This window comes from Heterocephalus glaber, unplaced genomic scaffold (genome assembly GCF_053883595.1).
Source record: "Heterocephalus glaber isolate CG9 unplaced genomic scaffold, H.glaber_assembly_v1.0 deba00000738, whole genome shotgun sequence".
NCBI classification, from domain to species: Eukaryota; Metazoa; Chordata; class Mammalia; order Rodentia; family Bathyergidae; genus Heterocephalus; species Heterocephalus glaber.
The window spans coordinates 8,291,960-8,313,507 of NW_028258161.1; the positions used below are offsets into that span (position 1 = coordinate 8,291,960).

General features: G+C 41.6%; 1 protein-coding gene across 4 annotated transcripts in view; it reads right to left on the bottom strand.

Annotated features, from left to right (window-relative positions):
• Positions 1-21,548, bottom strand: part of Itgb1 (integrin subunit beta 1) — a 51,608-nt gene that overhangs the window by 11,695 nt on the left and 18,365 nt on the right. For all 4 annotated transcript variants that reach the window (XM_021242094.2, XM_004861882.4, XM_087206943.1 and 1 more), the window contains exons 3-14: positions 20,521-20,606; positions 17,428-17,650; positions 14,707-14,877; positions 13,443-13,681; positions 11,423-11,578; positions 10,367-10,462; positions 9,975-10,064; positions 8,495-8,635; positions 8,032-8,231; positions 5,952-6,190; positions 5,542-5,764; positions 3,449-3,681 (exon numbers count right to left, since the gene is read on the bottom strand). In XM_021242094.2, coding sequence (XP_021097753.1) covers positions 3,449-3,681; positions 5,542-5,764; positions 5,952-6,190; positions 8,032-8,231; positions 8,495-8,635; positions 9,975-10,064; positions 10,367-10,462; positions 11,423-11,578; positions 13,443-13,681; positions 14,707-14,877; positions 17,428-17,650; positions 20,521-20,606 — 2,097 coding nt within the window. The remainder of the gene's footprint in view (positions 1-3,448; positions 3,682-5,541; positions 5,765-5,951; positions 6,191-8,031; positions 8,232-8,494; positions 8,636-9,974; positions 10,065-10,366; positions 10,463-11,422; positions 11,579-13,442; positions 13,682-14,706; positions 14,878-17,427; positions 17,651-20,520; positions 20,607-21,548) is intronic.

Genomic DNA, 21,548 nt, shown 5'->3' on the forward strand with positions numbered 1-21,548 from the left:
GGGGAGCTTCCTTCTGGGTGCTGGGACTGGCTGAGCTTTTTTGCCCTCGGAGCCTGGGATAGAGGCAGGGAGCTTCCTTCCGGGTGCTGGGACCAGCTCACCTTCTTGGCCCTAGGAGCCTGGCATGGCAGCGGGGGAGCTTCCTTCTCAGTGCTGGGACCAGCTGAGCTTCTCTGCCCTAGGAGCCTGGGATGGGAACTAGGTTTCAAAGTTTAATGGACAGATAAAAGAGTAAGCATATCTGCCCTTGTTCCCCACCTTAAGGAGAAAGCATTGGATCTTCTCCATTTATATAAGGCGTTCTTGCTGGAAGTATGGAGTACATGTCTTTAATCTGTTGAGAAGTTTCTGTTCTACTTCTAGTCTCCTGATAGCTTTTACCATGAACAGCTGTAGAATTTGGTCCAATACTTTTTCTCCAACTAGTGACAGGATCATATGGCTTTTTCCTTTCCTCTGTTAAAATGATGACTTTTGGGGGTGGATCTTCCAATGCTGAACCAACACTGCCATCCCTATAACAAAACCACTTTCTACATCCTGCCAGATCTGACTTCCAATAGTTTGTTTTGTTAAACAAATTTCTATCTATGTTCATCCTTTTTTCTTCTACTATCTTTATCCAGTTTTAGGATTAGCACAATGTTGCATTCCTAAAATGAGGGGAGAAGTCTTCTTTCTTTTTTTCTGCTTTAATTGTTTGATATAATTTATCAGTTAAAATGTTTATGAGCCTGCTGTTTTCATATAGGTAGGTTTTCAAGCTAGGAGTATGCTTTCTTTAATAGGTACTATTCAAATTTTATATTTCCTCCAGAGTCAGTTACATTAATTTGTCTTCCAAGGTACTTCCTAGAAGTTGTCAAATTTATTTCAAAAAAGATTTTTGAACCAAGATGCATTATATAAAGGTACAATTCCCAATGAGAAATGTAATTGTGTTGTATACCTACAATGTAAATAAAAGAATTTAATACAAAAAATAAAAAATAAAAATAAAAATAAAAATAAAAAAATAAAAGAGAATCCAAAGAATAGATACAAGGGCCAGGGATTTAGCTCAGTGGTTTTGCTGCCTGCTGCGCAAGCGCAAGGACTCAAGTTTGATCCCTGGTACCCAAAAAAAAACAACAAAGAATAGACACAAATACAATGGACTCCTGACTTACAAACTCAATCTGTTTCCAAGGACTGGTTATAACTCAAGTTGGTTGTAAGTCAATACAGCTGAGATCTGAATTTTTACCTGGGTACTCACTATAGATAACAAAAGGCAGACTTAGGTCCATTAACCTAATTAACCCAAGATGTTCGTATGTCAGGCCAGTCGTACCTTGAGGGTCCAATGTATAGGGAAGAACAGTGAAATGAATGTCCAAATTGAGACAAGATTGGCTTTTCCATCATAACAGAGAGAGACTGAGCTTCTCTCCTCTGCCAGACAGGAAATAATTTGGTGTTTATAAACAATAAATGCTTTGCATTTCTATCTATTATCAATCATTTACAAAGTTGTAAAACAGCTCCCAAAGAACAAGATAACCCAATAGGGAGTATGACTTATTTTCCTGTAAAGGTATAAATTTAAGAATGTATAGCCCAAATTTCAGAATATGTACAACCTACTACTGTGATTATCTTGTATAAGCTGTGAAGCAAATACAGGATTTCCACTACCCCCCCCCAAAAAAAGATTTTTGTAATATGCTTTCTATATCCTTTTAAATTCTGTAAAATCTATGGTAATGTCTCCTAGATCTTAATATTGTAATTTAAAAAATGTATAACTGATACTGTGTAACAGGAAGAAAGGTCTGAAAGAGCAGAGGAAAAAAGGAAAAGGAAAAAATATGAGAAGAGGAAAAAAAATGGAAACAAGGTCTTTGAAATTGGGAAGGGTGGAGGGGGTGAAGGGAGGGCAAGGGAAGGGGAAAAAAAATAAGGACCAAGAGACTCATGTAATGGTACAAGATCCCAATGATGAATGTAACTGTATTTTATACCGAAAATGTACCAATAAACTTAATGGAAAAAAAAAAGAAAGTATTTTAAATGCTTTCACTGCAAGACGTGATAAACGTGAGGAGATATGTTCAACTTGATTTAAATATTGCAAAATGCCTATGTATATTGAAACACCATTAATGTGTGCAAATTTTTTGTTTTTATGCAGCAAAGAAGATACAAATTTGGCCTCAAACTCAGGGCAATCCTCCTGTCTCAGCCCCTCTAGTGCTTGGATCACAGGTGTGTGCCATCTCACCCATCAAGATATTAACTTAAATTTTTAAAAAGACTATTTATAAAGCATAAGGCAGTGTGGTATGGCTAACGTAGAGACACAGATTAATGGAACAGAACATGGAGTCAGAAAAAGGCCTACACAACATCAGGTCACCTGGCTTCCAACAGAGGTAGAGGGGAAAAAAGTCATCAACAAATGGTACTGGAACTATTAGTCAGGTGCAAACAACTAAAAAAAAAAACCCAGAAACTCACTCCATACATTAAGATTATCTCATATTAATTACAGGACAAAACTGTAAAACTCCCAGAGAAAACACAGGAGAAATACCTTTATAATTTTGGGCTAGGAAAAAAGGGTTCTTAATGTACAACAATAAAATCAAAATCTAGAAAAGAAAACCTTGGTAAACTGTGCTTTCTCCAAATTAAAACTCCCAGGGCTGAGGGGTAGCTCAATAGTGGAGCACTTGCCTGGCAGGCACAAGGCTCAGGGTTTGACTCCTGGTGTACCACAAAAACAAATAAAAAGTAAGAAGATGAAAAGACAAGGATGCACACCCCGGGAGATAATTATAAAATGCCATCTGAGGATGGAAACACTATAGAGACTTTAAAGAATGATTTCTTACAAAGTTAAACATGTGCTCACTTCGTGCTCCATCATGTCTGAAAACCTACACACCAACAGGAAAAACTTCAAAGGATCTACAAAAACAGCTATTAGAAAAAGCAAGATAGGGCCTGGGGATTTAGCTCAGCGGCATTGTGCCTGCCTCAAAGCACAAGGTCCTGAGTTCGATCTCTGGTACCAAAGGAAAAAAAAAGAGAAGAACCAAGATAAAAAAATATTTCATCTTCTGAGAAGTTGAAAAACTTCAATACTTAGTAATAGCGTTTAACAGCCGGGCGTGGTGGTACACACGCTGTAATCCCAGCACTCGGGAGGCTGAGGCGGAAGGACTTCGGTGGAGTTCCAGGCCAGCCTGGGCTACAAAGTGAGCCACTGCCTCAAAAAAAGCAAAAAACAAACTAACACAAATGAACATATATATGTCTTTTAAATATTATTTTAACTGGTGAGAGAGGAAAAATTCTCCAATTTGAACCTGAAATAATAGCAGAGCTGAGGTCAGTTTCTGGACAGCAGGCCTAGAGGGCAGCAGTGAGCAGAAAGGAACTGCAGCTGCCATCAAATCGCTACCTGGGGTCTCCACCACATGCACAATGGCTTCGTTGTTGCCGTTCACGGAGTACGTGAAGTAGAACCAGCAGTCGTCCACGTCCTTCTCCTTGCAGTGGGACAGCGGGTCCACCTGGACGGGCTGGGGCAGCTTGTCCCGACTCTCCACCTTGGTGAGGTTGAAATGGGAACACTCCTCGGCACACCTGTCCTTCTTTTCTCCTTTATTGAAGGCTCTGCACTGAACACATTCTCTGTGAAAACACAAACCGTTTGGTTTAAAATGGGCTAGTTAAGGCCAGGGACAAAATGGAAACAGCTTTGGTAAATGGGGAGGGGAAGAAGGGTTGAAGGGAAGGGAGGGGAGTGGGAAAAAGGAGAATCAGGATATATGTTATGTACAGGTACAGATTCCCTAGGATGAATGTGATCGTTCTATACGGGAAATGTGTAGTAATAAATGTTTTTTAAAAAAACAAAAACAAGTTATTATTTAAGGTGAATTTTGCTGAAAGATTATTTTGTGTGCTAAACTCATGGCCAAACTGAAGGTAGAGCAGTGAAGGGGCATGCCACATTTCTGGGTGGAAGATGCTGGTTTCTGGCAGCAGTGGACCCCCACTGCCAATACCAGCTGCACCTTCGCCCAGCCTGGCCAGCGGAAGAAGCAAGACGGTCCCAGCACGCGGGAAAGGCACCCAGGAGGCAACAGGTCACCAAAGGTGCCGCTCTGTGGAGCATGGGCTGCCTCGCTGTGGCAGGCTGACGCCCTGGGGCTGGGTGACAGTCGCAGTTACCAGAGTCCTCCCAACCTCGGATTCCCAAATGTCTTCCCGGTGTCTGGGACAGGAAATTGCTGAGGACTGAAACACAACCGGCTCCCAGGCCTTTTTAAAGACACCAGCGGACGCTGCCCACGCCATATATGCAGCAATTGCGCCGAAGACATCAGCGATTGCGCCTAACAGTCCTCTACGATGGGAAGCATTTCACATAGCGCAACTTTCCTCACCAACCACTCTTCTCTTTTTCCTGTTATATTGGTGGCTCTGAGCATTAGCTATTTCCTTTGCTATGGAGTCAAAAAGTATCTACATATGAGTATGAATGGAAAAATTAGGCACAGAAATCAGGTGTTCATTACTTCCCCATTTTCATTTGTGTGTTAATTCTTCAAGAATTTTTCTTTTTTTTTTTTTTGGTACCTGGGATTGAACTCAGGACCTCGTGCTTGCCAGGTAGGTGCTGCACCACTGAGGTACACGCCTGGCCCTTGTGGTTTTTTTTTTTTTGGTACTGGGGATCGAACTCGGGTCCTTGCACTTGCACAGCAGGCGGCGAAACCACTGAGCTAAATCCCCGGCCCCGTGTGTTAATTCTTAATATAAACGCAGGAACAGTCAAAACATTTCAGGGAACTAATTTTAGCCATCCAACTTTATAGTGAATTTAAATAAATCTAATGAAGTTTGCTGGACAATGCCAGCATTTGGATCTTTTTGAAACAAGTGAATTCGTTGTAGATGGCCCAAAAAAGCACTAGTTTCCCAAATGATAGTTTTATTAGAGTTCAAATTAAAACCCCAATAAATAAATAAAGGTAATAAAACTGGCCCTATCACATAGGAAATGAAGCATAAGCCATAATTTAAATACTGCATTACTGATACAGTAATAATTCAAAAAGAAGAAAAATCTTCAATGCTGCTGAGTCAAAAGACCGCGATGGGGCTGGGTGGGGCTCAGCCATAGAAGGGTTTCGCAGCACGCACAGGTCCTTGTTCCAACTCCAGCACCAAAAGGAAAAAGGGCAGGAATTCCAATGTAAGGAAACTGGCATTCAATTTCAATGACATAGCAAACTAGATCAAAATACTAGTGCAGCTCTCATACGATGTATTTAATATCACAGCATACATTACCTCTGGAGAAAGGATTTTTTTCAGGAATAAAGAACGGGCTTCTTTGTGTCCAATATTTTACTTGTGGTGTAATACACTGTACCTGTTGTGGCTCCCCTGTTTTAGTTACGTGTCATAAACTGTCAGGTGCTCCGATCACGGCAGCACTTAGCAGAGGGTGAGTACCACTGCAAGCAACCAGGAAATGCGTACTTATGCTCGGCACAGACTCCCAGGCAGGTCTGGCACGTCTCGCACGTCTGCCCTTGAAACTTGGGGTCTGTGCACTTGCATACGCCGCACTCGCACACGCCCCGGCCGTTGCAGATCTGCCCATTCGAGGCCACGCAGGGGGCGGTGTCCAGAGAACAGTCGCAGGCACTGCCAGTGTAGTTGGGGTAGCACTCACACACGCGACACCGGCACACACCGTTGCCTGCAACGAAAAGCATCAGTGCTCAAGGTAATGTAAAAAATGTAAACTCACAGCGTTGACTCAGAAGCAAACTAAGCGTCGACCTAGAGGAAGGGGCCCCTTTTCTCATTCACCAAGGAAATTCGCAAGACGCTGTATCGCACTAAAGGGGAGCCCATTGTGCAGACAGCTCGGAGGCTTTTCTCACCTCCACAAATTAAGCCATTGGACCGATCGCAGTTGAAATTATCACACTCGCAGAATTTGCCGGAATAAATCTCGTTCGTGTTATCCCTCTTCCTACAGACACACTGTCCACAGACGCACTCCCCGTTGTTACTGCAGATCTCGGAGCTGTTCTCCTTCCTGCAGTAGGCATCCATGTCTTCGCTGTTCACCTCATCTGTGCTACACTCACAGTGTCTGCCAACACGGCCTTCGTTGCACCTGAAGAGAATCCCAGAACGGCAGCCACATAAATGCATCTGCAGTAACACGTCAAGGGAGAGGAGACAGAGCAGTGCACAATCTCTCCACACCACCAATACAGCGGGCAGGACTGCGTGCGCCACACTGAGGGAGGCGTGCACACACACAGGTAAAGCAGCCGTCTGTTCCTGCGGGACCTATGCAGCGGCTCGGGAAATCCCGAGCTCAGAAAGTAACCACTCTGATCAAAATGAAAATCGGATGCAGCAATGAACAGGTGAACAAAACACCTAGAAAAACAGAAGTTCCTTTATTTATTTTGACACAGGGTCTTGCTACATAGTCCATACTGACTTTGATCTTCCAATGTAGCCCAGGCTGCCCTCAACTTCAATCTTCCTGACTCAGCCTCCCAAGTATTAGGATTATAGGCATGCACCACCATGCCTGGCTACACAATACACTTACTTTTGGGGAGGGGGGGTACCGGGGATCAAACTCGGGTCCTTCCACTTGCGAGGCAGGCAGCAGAACCATTGAGCTAAATGCCCGGCCCAATACACTTACTTTTAAAGAGAATGTGGAAATATATTTTCAAATAATATAGTATTATTTTTCTATTATAGATGAGTTACGGCTAAATTTTCAAGCAATGGTCCAGTTGTGAACATTAAAAAACACATCCCAAAAAGTGCAGAGAAGCTGAAAAGAATACACTGAGTGCATCAACTGAAAATATAACTAACATACTGTTTAAAAATATCCTATAGGTCCAGAATTTTCAGGCAGCCTATACATTTTCAGAATACTCCATGCTCGTGGACACTGGGTATTCTGATTCTGTAAGTGGTAAAAAACAGGAAGAAAAGCAAAGACTTTTCAAGATAATCTTATTGGTTACATGATTTCACTAAAAATAGATTTTCATGATTCAAACAAGATACGTATGACATGGAAATAAAACTAACAACTGCCATTTAGAATAGACAACAGTTGACAGTGAACTATGGCCATGCACTTTTCTTATGATAACCTTTTTAAGCACAGTTAGCAGGGGCTGATAGTTATGGCAAAATGTCCTTTACTTTTTCTACTCTTTTAAGGAGAAACTCATATTCAAAGTACAATTAGTTTTAATTTTTGCTTTAAAAAATAACCAATGGGTGTGGAGGTACACGCACACTTATAATCCCAGCACTCTGACAGGCCAAGGCAGGAGGACCACAAGTTCGAGTCCAGCTTGGGCAAGACCCTGTTTCAAAAAACTATAAATAAAACATGAAAATCTTTTTCATGGGATGTAGCTCAGTGCAAAGATCCAGTTTTTAATCCCCAGTACTGTCAAATGAAAAAAAAAAAATGTGTAAAATACTTAAAATAATTTGGTTTAGATTCTACATTCTGAAAAACCCATTTTCTCCTTTTCATTTTACAACATATTCTTTAGAAAAAAAAAATGATTCCAACAATGCACAATTCATGGAATATAGGGTAAACATCCTTTACTGCTTCCTAATTCTACTTTTCAGGTAAAAAAATTACTGTCAGTTTGACACAATTTTCTAAACACTTTCCTATACACTACTTCGTGTAGGCTCATTCTGCCTGGAAAACTGAGAATGGTACCAGGAGGGAAAAGGCCCAGATGCCACCTGAACATCAGCTGAACAGAGCGGCGAGACTGCAAGAGCATTCGTTCGTTCGTTCTACAGTGAGGTGGAAGCCTTCTGACGACAGGTGGGAAGGGGCCACAAGCTGCTCCTGCGCGGAGCAGAGTGGCTGAAGCAGGTCCTGGGCTCATTCCTGGGGCGCCCCAGCCCCAGCCTGTCCTGCCCGCGACGCCCCACACCACAGCTCACCTGCAGGCACCACACTCGAACGACCCGTTGCCGTCGTGACACTTGGGGCTGTCTGCAATGCCCTCGCTCTGGCACTCGCACTCGCAGATGAACTGAAGAATGACCTCCACTTCCTCCGTGAAGCCCAGAGGCTTGATTTTAATGGTTTCTGAATTCTTATTTGGACATTTGTTTGCAGTGATGCTAATTTCAAATTGAACCTTGAAGGGGGAAAAAAACCCAACTAGATTCATTCAGCAATGAATAGAAGTCTTTCAAAAAGCGACTCGTGGGCCAGGGCCAGGGATTCAGCTCAGTGCTTCCGCTGCCTGCCTCACAAGCGCAAGGTCCCAAGTTCGATCCCCAGTACCAAAAAAAAAAAGATAAGAAGCTACTTGTTTCTTTTAATGTTTCTCAAATTAGAAAGTAAATTTTACTATGTATAAGCAATCTCTTTTCTACAGTGAATGTTTATATTACATACCTCATCTCCAATGGAAATATTGGAACATTTTCTTCCATTTTCCCCTGTTCCGTTCACCCCGTTCTTGCAGTAGGATTTGTAATTTATAGTCACTCCTTCTGGCAATTTGCTGTTTTCCAAAATGACCTCTGAAGAAAGGGACTAAAAGAAAGACAAATTATGAACAGGTGAGCCAAATAAAATGGTACCTGAATGCATAAAACCAGTGGATAAAATAGATCATTGGAAAATAAAGTCATTTCAATAAAAATATTGTGAGGCCAAATCCAAATGAGTGCCTAGAAAACACAAAAACCCAGAGAAACAAGCTCTAACTAACAAGGGTCCAATCTTAATGTACACAATTGAAAATAACATTTATTCAGTTTTATTTATTCAGTTATAATATCAGTGACCTAACGTTAACTGTGAGGAGCCATAAGATGCAGAACAAATGCTCTTTCCCCACAGCAATGGCTCTCCTCTGGCCCTACCCCTTCCAGCCAGCTAGGAACCAAGGTAAACAATCTATTATACAACCTGGGAACAAACTGGCTGCAACCTGGGAGGAGGCTGCCAGGGCAGACGCTTTCCTGCTCATACCCCTACAAGGACAGGCACTAGAAAACATCCTGTAAGACAGAGGACAGCTATGGGAAGACGTCAAACAACTGGCATCTCAAAAACCACCGCAAAATTCCTTTCCCTGAGTCAGGTCTTTCTAAAACACTAGGGGATCCCCACGGCATGGGGTAAAATAGATATATATTTTATATATATGCATAAAATCAAAGTTCAACCTACCAAAGGGTTGGGAGGGGGCTAAGAAAGTGGAGTGAGTGTGCAGGGCAGGACAGTTACCCTCATATTACAAATGTCTTTGGATTAATACAATGATTACTGACCAGTGCTCAATGGGTAATCAGTGAAGATGCTCTAAATTCAGCTTGAGGAGGGGAAGACAATTCCTCTTTGATTTCAACTCCCTTCCACAGGTTAGGATAAAACAATCTTACAAATCTTAAGGCAGGCAGATCACATATATTTACATTTTATGTATTTTATTATATATATCTATTAGAAAGACAAATCCTCTGGAACTATGTCAAGAAAGGCAATGGCAAAAAAGCTTCTCCAGCTAGAAATATGATGCAAAGTATATCAAGCTACAAAGGATGCTCTGGGAAAGACAGAGAAGACTGGAGGAATCCTCCACACCTAAATGTAAGTTATATTTTATACAAGCTCCCCAACAAGGAGATCCATTGCTTACTGACAGACAGACATTCAGGAATTTCCCCAGATGCCCTGATCATACTTCTGCTTTGCTCTGGCTATATTTTTGTAAAGACAATATCAAGTTTTCCTTCAGATACACCATTTGTTTTTGCCGCTGCCTTCTTGGCTTACCAAATTGTATATGAAGACGTTTTACCTTCTGTAAGTAAAGTACCCTCAGCCAGGTATTGTCTGAAACTGATCTTACTTAAAGTGTACTCACGTTGTACGCGTCAATGATCAGATGAATTACATTGCTCGAATTGGCAGATAATGTTCCTACCGCTGACTTAGGGATCAAATTTTTCAGTTCCTGCAATTAAAAGATAAAACGTGTAAAATACCAACACTGGTCACTGAACTGTTTAGAATCCGCTGAGCAAGTGACATTTATCTTTAACTATCAGTTCCCTACACATTTCCTAAACTTGAAGCCCCAAACTTGAAAAAAAGACAACTAGTTTAACGATGTATGATTAAAAATTATATAAATCTCTTGTAAAGTTCTGTCTGCCTACCTGGTAGCATTTTCCTACGCTCCACTTCAGACACATAATTTTGCCTCTAATAACAAAACACAAAAGGGCTTAGAACTTTTTATTTCACACTATTTACCTTGTAAACAGGCTGAAATTCTTCAGTAACTGCAAAAATCGTCTGAATGTTATTTTCACTGAGTTTCTGGACAAGGTGAGCAATCGAGGGATAATCCTAAGAAATTAAGCAATACAATTTAGTACATAACACACCCTTCCTGTATCTCAGTTTTTCAATACTTCTCTTTTTTTTTGGGACCAGGGATCGCACTTAGCATTTTGGGCTTGCAACGCAAGCAGCTGCACCACTGAGCTAAATCCCCGGCCCCAATACTTCTTGAAAATAATGATTTGCACATGTAACTGGATAACTTACACTGAAGTGCTTTCTACTAAAAGTATAAAATGCAAATAATCACTGGGATTGGTAGTGTTTATATGCTGGTTTCTAATCTTCTCTACTTTTCTGTATGAGAAACAATTTCTCTATTAAAAATATCCTAAATAATAAGGTAATCTATATACAATAAATATAAGGACAATGAAACTGAACAACTCCAAGTAATTAAAGGTTCTATGATCTAACACTTAAGAAAAAGATCAAGGGAGCCAGGCGTGGGGGCCCAGCACTCAGGAGGCTGAGGCAGGAGGATTGAGGCCAGCCTGGACTACATAGAGAGTTCAAGGGCAGCCTGAACTACACAGCAAGACCCTTTCTCAAAAAAAAAAGGAAAGAAAAGAAAAAGAAGATCCACCAACACTGAGTACTTTGTCTTTATTTTCATTAAAGGCAGGGTATGTTTCAAACTCATATAAAATAAGACAAAGAAATAAAATTAGATGCATTATTTGTTTAGAAATAATAGCAACTTTGCTACTAACTGGTGTACGCAAGAGAAAGGAGACAGCTATGGGCCGAGGAGCAGAAACGGTGTCCACCCGGTGAGCCCTTGTCTAAGAGGAAGCAAGCACACAGCTGCATCATCCCAGACCACGAGACCAGCTTTCCTGACCACTGGTGAGGGCGTACTCTTACCAGAGCGACGCGACCCCAAGCCCTGACAATCTCGAGCCGGTCACCCGAAAAACTCGCTAAACATTAAACCGCTCACGAGGTGAGAACTCAGGCACTTACGTAGTAATGGCTCATGGTATACACGTTATTCTCTAGGTGACACTGGCCATCATTGGGTAAAACAATGCCACCAAGTTTCCCGTCTCCGGCGAAGTGGAACCCGGCGTCGGTGGAAAACACCAGCAGGCGTGTGACATTCCTCCAGCCAATCAACGACTTGCAGAGAAAGGTATTTCACTTTCAGAATGCCACTCACAGTGAGTCAGCATAGCATTTTTGATTTTCATGCAGGCTACAACTGTACCGTTAACCTGATTCTGTGTCTTTGCCTTATATAGCATTAATAATCTTGATGATAAACACTGACAGCCCAGTGAATGAAGCTCCTCGGCCCCACTACATAGCTATTTCTTGCCAAGTTCCCAATGGCTCTCAGCTCTTTCAAAAACTTTTTGGTTTTATTCTGCAGCACTTAGCAGAGCTCTTCTAGAAGCGCCTTGGTGAATATGTGCTGTGGGTCTCGATCCACCCCTTCCAATACCTGCCGCTGTGTCCTGTCGCCATCCTGTCACCCACCCTTGCTCGCTGTCTTCTACACCATCTACTCCTGTCAGCCCTCCGCATGAGACCTTCTCTTACTACAGAAAAATATCATCCAAAGACTTGTCCTGCTTAATTCTACCCATTCTAACTCATCAATCAGCACTGCTGGTTTGTTCATTCGTCTATCCTCCATCTTATTTAACAAAGAATTTAAAGTATCAGTAAAATCCTCTTCTACTTTGTAATTATGTTTGTCTAAATTTAAACTGACTCAAAACGTCTATATAAATTCCTTGAAGGACAGAATTAGTGATGCTGACAGTCTTTCAAAAGGGGACTGACTGTCTCTTTTCTCCTCTAGAGAAGGGGCACTGAGAACTCGGAGATGCCCATGACTGTGTACCAGGGCTGGTTTCATCCACTAGTTGAGGGACAGGTAGAGGCAGCATAGAGCACGCTCTCTCCCCAGCGATCACAAATAAATGACTGGAATGAAAAGAAATACCAAGCCCAATACTGCCTGGAAGCTCTATTCAGCTTTAAAAGCTGGGACCACCTTAAACTGCGAAAACTCTAGAGAAATCAAAAAGTAACAAGACAGCAGTTAGTATTTACTGAGTGCTTGTTGGTACTTTTAATGAAAATGGTACTGAAATCTCACAATACACCTATGAGTTACATACTATTATCATCCTTTTGAAAAGAGAAGGAAATGGCCCCAGAGAGGCCAAATAAATCCCCTAGGATCTGGGGCATGGAAAAATCCTAACTACTACACTAACTACCATGTTGCTTCACTGACTATCCTGGATACCAGGAGCACCTTACTAAGGAGAAAAGAACGAGACAACAGTAGGTATCCCAGTCACACTTTATCTACAGCTCAGCCTCAGCTAAATCATTAAAAGCTTTGCTACTTTCAGCCTCAGTTATTATCATGAAAAGGTCATCACAAAACACTCAGCCGGACCTGGGGCATACAATGCATATTACTAAAAATCTTCCCTAAAGAACACCAAATACTTCTCAGAACACGTGCTGTCGGATAGCTTACAAACTAAGGCTTAAGACATTCTTTCTTTTTTGAATTACACAACAGTACCTCTGAAAGAAAATGGGCAGAAGAAAACTGACTACGGGAAAATGGCACGAGGCACTTTTCCATCCGAGCGCTTTCCAGGTTGCCAGTGATGCCTTGGAAAACGTCCACTCCACTTCTGGTACAGACCCATTAAGCCTGAACACCCAGGACACCGGCCACAGCCCTGCTGCATGGGCCCACTGCCTCTGACTGTTGGCACTCTGGTGTCTAAAATTACGCATGAACTAACTGCCTGGTTTAAACAGGGACAGCAGGGTTAAAAACACTTTTTATAGCACTTGCAGTTGGAGAGAATTTAAGGGATTAATACCTGTATTTCTCAAGGGTAAACTAGTGATATGGTAATTAAGTTCGTTCTTTCTACTAAGTGATAAAATCACACTTAAAACAGCCAAATATTACAAAGAATACCCCAGAGAAAACGGGCCCACTTACTCCACAAACCGCCACTTGCATGATTGCATCAAAACCGCCTTCGGGGGAGTCCAAATTTCCAGATATGCGCTGTTTACCGACAAGTTCGTTAAACACTTCTCCCTTGTCGGTAAGACTGAGCACATTTTTGTAGCTGAAGGGACTGGTGCAGTTCTGTTCGCTCGTGCAAGGGTTCCTGAGCTTGGCTGGTGTTGTGCTAATGTAAGGCATCACCGTTTTCTCCACAAACGAGCCAAAGCCTGAGAAGAAAAATACACACGGGCAGCTAAGAGACAGAAAGATAAACTTGCATTTCTTGAAAGTCAAGCATGTTTTCACATGTAAGTTGCTACAGACAATATCTGTGCCCTCCCACATTCTCAGGTCGAAAACCAGTCCCTTTGGGAGGTGGTCAGGTCATGAAGATGGAGCCCTGGGAAGAGCGACCTCGTAAGGAGGCCCCGGAGAGCGGCCACCCCGCCCCCCCGCCACTGTGTGAGGACGCTTCTGAGGCATCAACTAGGACCCACAAATGAGAGCGCAGCAGACTCGAGCCTGCCGTGACCACGGACACCTCAGCCTCTCGCACAGAGAGAAATCAATTTCTCTTGTCTATAAGCTGCCCGGTTCAGGATGTTTTTTAAAGTAGACCAAACAGACTAAGAATAGGTTCGCCCACATTCATCATCTTAGCACCAAGACTCTCAACAATGGCATGATGAATGAATGAGTGAATATATGTATACATGTTCTGGATTTCTGATCACTTCAAAAAAGTCTTAGTAAAAGCTTCTATTTTCCATCGTCAATTATGCTTACTGAATAAAAAGGCATTTTAATCAAGTGCTATTCTTTAAAAGTGTTTCCATTTAAAACACAGCTAATTTGTAAAAGGTAATTTTAGGCCTCAAGGAGGCTGTCGTGTCTTTCCAATATTCTATTGTTAACCCTCTGCTGGGCCAGGAATGGGAAGAAGGCAGAAGAGGGGCTCACCTGGGGGTGCATGAAATGGGGAAAATAAAGCTAAAAGTGATCATTTTAGTAAGAAAAACCCAGACATGAAGTGAAACCCAGACATGTGGTCATTCTAATTAGTAATGAAATGCAGTCTGGGCTACTCAACAGGTTTATAAAATAAGCCAATAGATGAACAGGTAAATACTAAAATCTGGCCTATTTACATCACATGTATGCTGTGAAGAACAAAGGAAAAACACATAAAAGGCCTCTGAGACCTGACAAGACTTAGCCACATGAAAATTATGAATTTTCCCAACATTCCTACCAATTCGGAAGTCTGAAGTAATACTCTTCATTTTATACATCAGATCTGTTCCAAGACTTTTCACATTCTCCAAATCATCTTTCATTGAGTAAGAGAGGTCCATAAGGTAATAGAGATCGATGGGGTAGTCTTCAGCCCGCTTGAATTTTAATGTAAACATCTGTGGCTCTCCTAATTACACAGGTGAGAAGAAAGAAAATTAGCAAATCCAGAACTGTGCAAGTAAGAATAACCAAATAAATCTGATTTACATGATAAACTCCATAAAACGAAATGCATTAGGTATATAATTTTACAATGTTATAATTAGGCATTACCCATGTTACCTAATATTATAATTAGGTATATAATTTTCTGGAAAATGTTACAAGTAGCCCAATTTACATAAGTACTCAAGTTCCATTCAACAAATACTTAAAAATCAGATCTTAAGGAGGCAAAGATGAAAGACAACAACCAACACTGAACGAGACAGATGAACAGTCAGTTTTGTGACAGTTCAGACCTGGAGTGTTCCTCCCAAAACCCCAAGTGTGAAAAGGCCAGGTTCAAGCTTGGTAACACTGTGCTAGGTGGGAGGCGGCGAGAACTTCAACATGCGACCCATTGGAGCTTTGGCCACTGGGGGCGCCCTTGGAGGGGGTCTTTAGGCCTGGGGTCTCTTCCTCCCTCTCTCTGTGTCCTGACCCAGAAGTAACTGAGCACTGTGGTTGTCTCCAGCTCCACTATGTCAGCTCCCTACCATGCCGGGCCTGCATACCACAGGCCCACCGAAATAGGCCACTCGACTCAGTCATGGAGCGAAGCCTCCAAAGCCGAGACCCAGTAAACCCTCTTTATCAGGTGATTATTTCCGTAGTCCTTACAGCAACAGAAAGCTAACTCATATTTAGAACTATGAGGGAAACAAGTAAAATATCATAAGTTAGACTGGGGAGGGCAATGCTAGGCACACTTCAGAGATTAAAGTTGTAAGTGATAGATCTGTTCTCCCAGATTTAGGTGCCACTAAATGCAAGTGAATAAAATAATCTCTTTTTTATTTTAGGAAACCTGGCAAAAAGTTTTCAAAATAAATTATAGGGCTGGGGAGGTAGCTCAGTAGCGCTGCACCTGCCTCCCAAGCACAAAGTCCTGAGTTTGATCCCCAGCACCACATAAATAAATAAATTATAGAGAAAAAAACTATGGAAAAAATCCAAGGGGAATATGATGAAGCTCTGAACTGAAACAATGAGGAAAGAGAGACAGAGATGCTAAACGGAATTCACCTAGAAGTCCAGGGGTAGGAGACAGAGCTCAGCGGTACAGGCCGTGCCTGGCACGTCCCAGGCCCTGGGCTTGATCCCCAGCACCCCGCATCCCAAAGGAGGTGGGGAATGAAGGCTTGGATGAAAAATCATTAACTTTTAATGTGCACATTTCTTTACATGAATTTCTAGTAGGCAGCTGGAGAGAAGGTATGGACCTCAAGAGGAAAATTCTGTGCGGTTACAGCACAGAAATGTTTCTCAAAGCCACAAAAGGAGAAGTGACCTTTAAGTGGACTGCAGAGAGGAAAGAGGAAAACAGATACACAGAGGAGACTGGAAAGCACTGGTCCAGAGGAGAGCACCTCAGTGATGTCACGGGAGCCCAGCGGGGGGAGCAGCAATTAACTCAAAGCATCGCCTGGCAGGAGCAGGCTTCAAGGCCAAGGATGGAGCTCAGTGGTGCCCTACCTGTCTCGCAAGCACAAGGGCCTGAGTTCAATCCCCAGGACCAACAAAAAAAAGAAGCAGGTTTCAAAGAAATGATGGAATAAATAGCCTTGGCAAGGATCCCCCGGGTACTGAAGATCAAGGTGGCTGGCTGCAGAGGCAGGAAGGAGTGGGGACAGGCAGCACACTCCCCTCCCCAGAGAAAGGACGGGAAGCAGGAGGGCTGGGCAGCACCTTTCTACATGCGGGACTGTCACGGGGACCTAGGGAGCTCTGAATACGTGAGCAATATGAAACACAGACAAAGGAAACTAATGGGTTAGAAGGCTCCCTTCACGGTAAGAAATTACAACAGGCCATGGGCACTATTATTTTTAAATTCCATGAAGTCTAAGTAATACCTGTTGAATGTCTCACAGAATTTGCTTCTGAAATTAGGCAACATATTATTCAAAGAATATGTTTTACAAATTGTTGTGTCTGAGCCAAGCACGGAGGTGAACATTTGTAATCCCAGCACTTGGGAGGCTGAGGCGGGACGATCACTGAGCTTGAGGCCAACCTGGGCTACACAGTAAGATCAAGACCACCCCAAACTATATAATGAGGGCCTGTCTTAAGCAAATGGAACAAAACTTATGTCTGCAAAAGAAAATTCTAAAACTTAACCTATTCCACATCTTTCTTTGAGTGCCAAGCCACAGGTGAGAAAGAGCCCTCCATGAAAATGAGCTTGCTTAAAGTTGGTATCAAAACGGCAAGTAGAATACAAATAATTTAAAGAGTAAAATAGGAGTGACACATTAAGAAACAGATATCTGGGGGAGAGGGGAGTCAGGGAAGGCAGGGAAGTAGGGAAAATGATCAAGTCGCAACACGTACATGCCTCAAAACCCAACTGAAGGTACAACCCTCATCACAAACATGCTCCGGGAAGAAATCTGTAAAGAGCCCCAGGTTCCAGCCCCAGCAGCACACACTTGGGAGAGACCTGGCAGGGGCAGTCAAGAGGGCCTGGTACCTGAGCGCAGCTGCAGCGTCAGCTGCTGAGGCTGGATCTGGGTGATCTCCTCTGGTCTCAGCTTCCCCGCTGCACCCTTGTTCCGGTTGGTCACATTTTTATTTTTCCTTATGGTTTTGGAGCCTCTGGGGTTTTCTATGTCATCTGGGTGGCAGCCCTTCTTTTTTAGGGCTTCTAAATCATCACATCGTGCAGAAGTAGGCATTCCTTCTTGTAAAAACGTCTAAGTGATAACAGAAGACAGTGACATTAATAAAAAAAATAAGGAACAATCAAAAACTTCTTAAACATAATTGCACTGCAAATTAAAAAAAAAACCTAGTTACATCTAATGTACTTCATTTCTGGCTTTTCATAAATTGTTCCCTTCACTGAACCATAATAAGCGCTCTTGTTTAGAAACAAGCAAAATCCATTTTAAGAAAGCAGTGTCTTCCCCAGCACTGGTCTACACATATGTATTTTAAATTTCCCACGTTCAAATTCAACTCCCATGTTCAAATAAGTACATTTCTTCAGTGAAATCACTTATTCAGCATAGTTAACAGCTAATTATGTATAAACCCAAGTATCAGATAATATTTTTTTTATTCTCTTAGACAAATCCTTATAGGTGTGTGTGTGTGCGGGCACGCATGTGTGCATGTGTGTGCGTATGCGCGCATGTGTGTGCGTATGCGCGCATGTGCGTGTTACTGGGAACTGCTCCCATGGCCTTCACACTGAGCTATGTCCCCAGCCCTTTCTGTCTCTTGTGACAGGTCTTGCCAAGTCCGTAAACTGCCCAGGTTAGCTCAAACCTGTGACCTTCCTGCCTCAGCCTCTCAGAGTGCTGGGATTAAAAGGTGTGTGCTGCCATGTCTGGCAAATCCCCAGTACAGTATTTTAAACCACCTAATATTTAGGGAAAACATGTTAGTCAAAATAAATCTGAATTAATGTTGGTCTTTTTTAAAAGGAGACAAGGGAAATCTAACACAGATTTAATAGGTATTCCTAAAGTTTTTAAAAAATTTTAAATACTGATTATTCTTATAAATGACCTTTTAAATTTTTATTTTAAAAAGCAATATAGGGGCCAGGGGATTTAGCTCAGTGGTTTCGGCACCTGCCTCACAAGCACAAGGTCCCAAGTTCAATCCCCGGTACCAGAAAAATAAATAAATAAATAGATAATAAAAAGCAATATAGTATGTGATTGGGCCAGGAATTTAGCTCGGTGATTCCAGTGCCTGCCTTAAAAGTGCAAGGTCTTGAGTTCGATCCACAGTACCAAAAAAAAAAAAAAAAATAGTACGTGATTATATGACAAGGGTCATGAATATATTTATATGGTAAATTTAGGAAAAAAAGGTACTAATTATATATGAATGAATATTTGTGGCTTGGGATAAAATTTCCAATAATGATATAAACTCAAAATGTGCTATGCCTCAAACAACATAGTCAGAAATAAAGATTTTATGTGAATGAAAATTACCTTAAGGAAGACAAAAGCACTGTCATGACCGATGTAAACATTTAGGTAAAAGTATTTCATGAAATGTAAGAGTAAGGGAAAATATGACATTATAATGTTATCTGTTTATTCACGGTACTATATAACTTAATAGGAAATGAAGATATTCAGGGTTACATAATGATAAAAGCATTTATGAAATGACTGAAACTGGAAGGAAACACCAAGGGCCAGATGATTCAAAGCTGCACAACATTTCTTTATTATCAAACTTAAACTTCTACCAAAGCACAAGATCCTGGAGGATTATACTTTTCTAAATACCAGCCAACCTAGGAAACTTATTTATAACAGCCAAATAAAATTTCACTGAACATATTCCAAAAAGGTCTTTGATAATTAAAGAATTATGCCAAAAGGTAAAAGGCTAAAAGATTTTTAAAACATTTTGTTGAGGTGGGCATGGTGCTGCATGCCTATAATCCCAGTACTTGGGAGGCTGAGGCAGGAGGATCACCCCAAGTTCAAGGCCAGCCCGGGCGATATAGCAAGACCCTGTCTCAAAAAACAAAAAAAATTTTACTGAGGAAAAGCCTCATGGTGGTGATGGTGACAGAGGAAGCAGGTATTACCCTCATTTGCCAAGGAGCCCCAAGAGCATCCGGAAGTCAGCCTTGCCCAAGACAACCTCACACCGCTCCTTCCTTCCTCCACTGTGCCTAATCCCAGCGGAACAAAGCGCCTTTACAAAAAATATAAATTAACAAAAACCTCTCGCTTTAGCTCGCATGAGATCAGACCGATGACACATCTGACATCCGACTGTCTTGCCTGCAGTTGGGTTTGCAACTTGGGCCCAGATGCCTTGGTGAAGACAATCAGTCAAAAGCTTTCACCCTCATTCATTCTTTGAATAAATTATATGACCTCAAAACCACTATTCCGACTCCTCTCTTCTTGTTCTGGTCTATTCATTCACTCACTCATTGAAAATTTAGTAAGGCTCAAAAAACAAAAATCAGTGAGGTTTGTAGAAGACACCATGTTAGAAAGTGTACAGAGGTGTTGAAAGTGAATGAAATTTAAACCCTAACCCAACAAGCTTAATCTGAGGTACAAATCAACTCTCTGTTAGTTTAACACTAAAGTAACTAAGAAGATTAATTTCCACCACGCCCTTCAAAAAAGGGCGAGGTTATCTAAAACAACCAGTCTAAATGACTAGGGAAATTTCTCAGACAGAAATATAGTATGTACCACAAAGATGAACTAGGTACATACACATTCCTAAACTGTCTAGTAGCTACACGGGGGTTAGGGGGAATAGCGAAGGAGAAATAAGGAAAGTTAATTTTAACATGTTTCCATCATTTCAACATTAACGATTTCTCTTACCCTCAAGAGTTCAAACTCTGGCGTATATTTCAGACTTAGAGCAATTTTCAATGTGTATCGCCCATATCTCAAGTGCTCAGTGGTCACAAGCCTGGTGGCATTGGTGTTTAACAGCCCAGTCCTGGACTCCACACACACTGACTTCAGCGAGAAGTCCGAGCTGGTATTCCCGAGGGACAGAGCACTGGGCAACACTTGACCAGAGTATGAACAGGAAGCTCGCGAGCAATCTTACTCACCGAATTTGTGCACCACCCGCAGTTCGGCCCTGCCTGGATACATTCTCCGCATGACTTGGCATTTGCTTTCAAACACCTATTTTTATCTGTCAAGAAAAAGAAATAAAAGACCTACTTATGTAAAGTGTCAGAGAAAAAAATTAATGAAAAATCCGGATTCTAAAGACAAATTATGCAATATACACAGAAATGATAAATGTGAATACTCTGACCTAGCTACCAAGCTACACTAGACCTGCCCCAAAGAGACTAGTCCTTGATCATCTTGGCAGTGAAAGCCATATCATAATTATCTTTCTTATCTTTTGCATCAAAGACTAGGTACTATTAATCTACTTACACATTTCTCATTTTTTCAAAGGCATCACTTCAGAATCTATCATTTTGAATGGTTACAAATGTCATGCATTTGTTTGTAATTAGGTAATGTGTTATTTCTTTCCATATGACACATGGTAGCACACCATATGCATCTCTAGGGCTTTCTTCTCATTTTCAATATATTAAATAATTGAAAACCGCACAGAGTCCATAATCATCCGATCCATTATCCATGAGTTTAGATTCCGTTTTCAAAATATCCCTTAAATTTCTCTCAATTCACCTAAGGACATGTGGTAAACATTAATTAAGGACTGTCTACAATGTAACTTTTGTGATTATTAACCTAACAAATGCTTTATAAAGATGATTCAGAAAACACAGAAGAGCAACAAGCAAACTCAAAGTCACCCATAATCTGTTCACTGAGATAACCACTGTTAACAGTTTTGTATGTTTCTTTCTAGTCTCTCCTTTAATAGAGAGATCAAGAAATAGCAAGGAGGGTCGGGGATTTAGCTCAGCAGCATGGTGGCTGTGTGGTAAGCACCAGGTTCTGAGTTCAATCTCCGGTACCAAAAAAAAGAAAGAAAGAAATAGCAAGGAAATAAGCATATATGCATCTATTATTTAACTGAAATTGAAACTGAGGATACATTTTATACATGCAGTTTTGGATATTGCTTTTTAAACTTTAAGCATTTTAT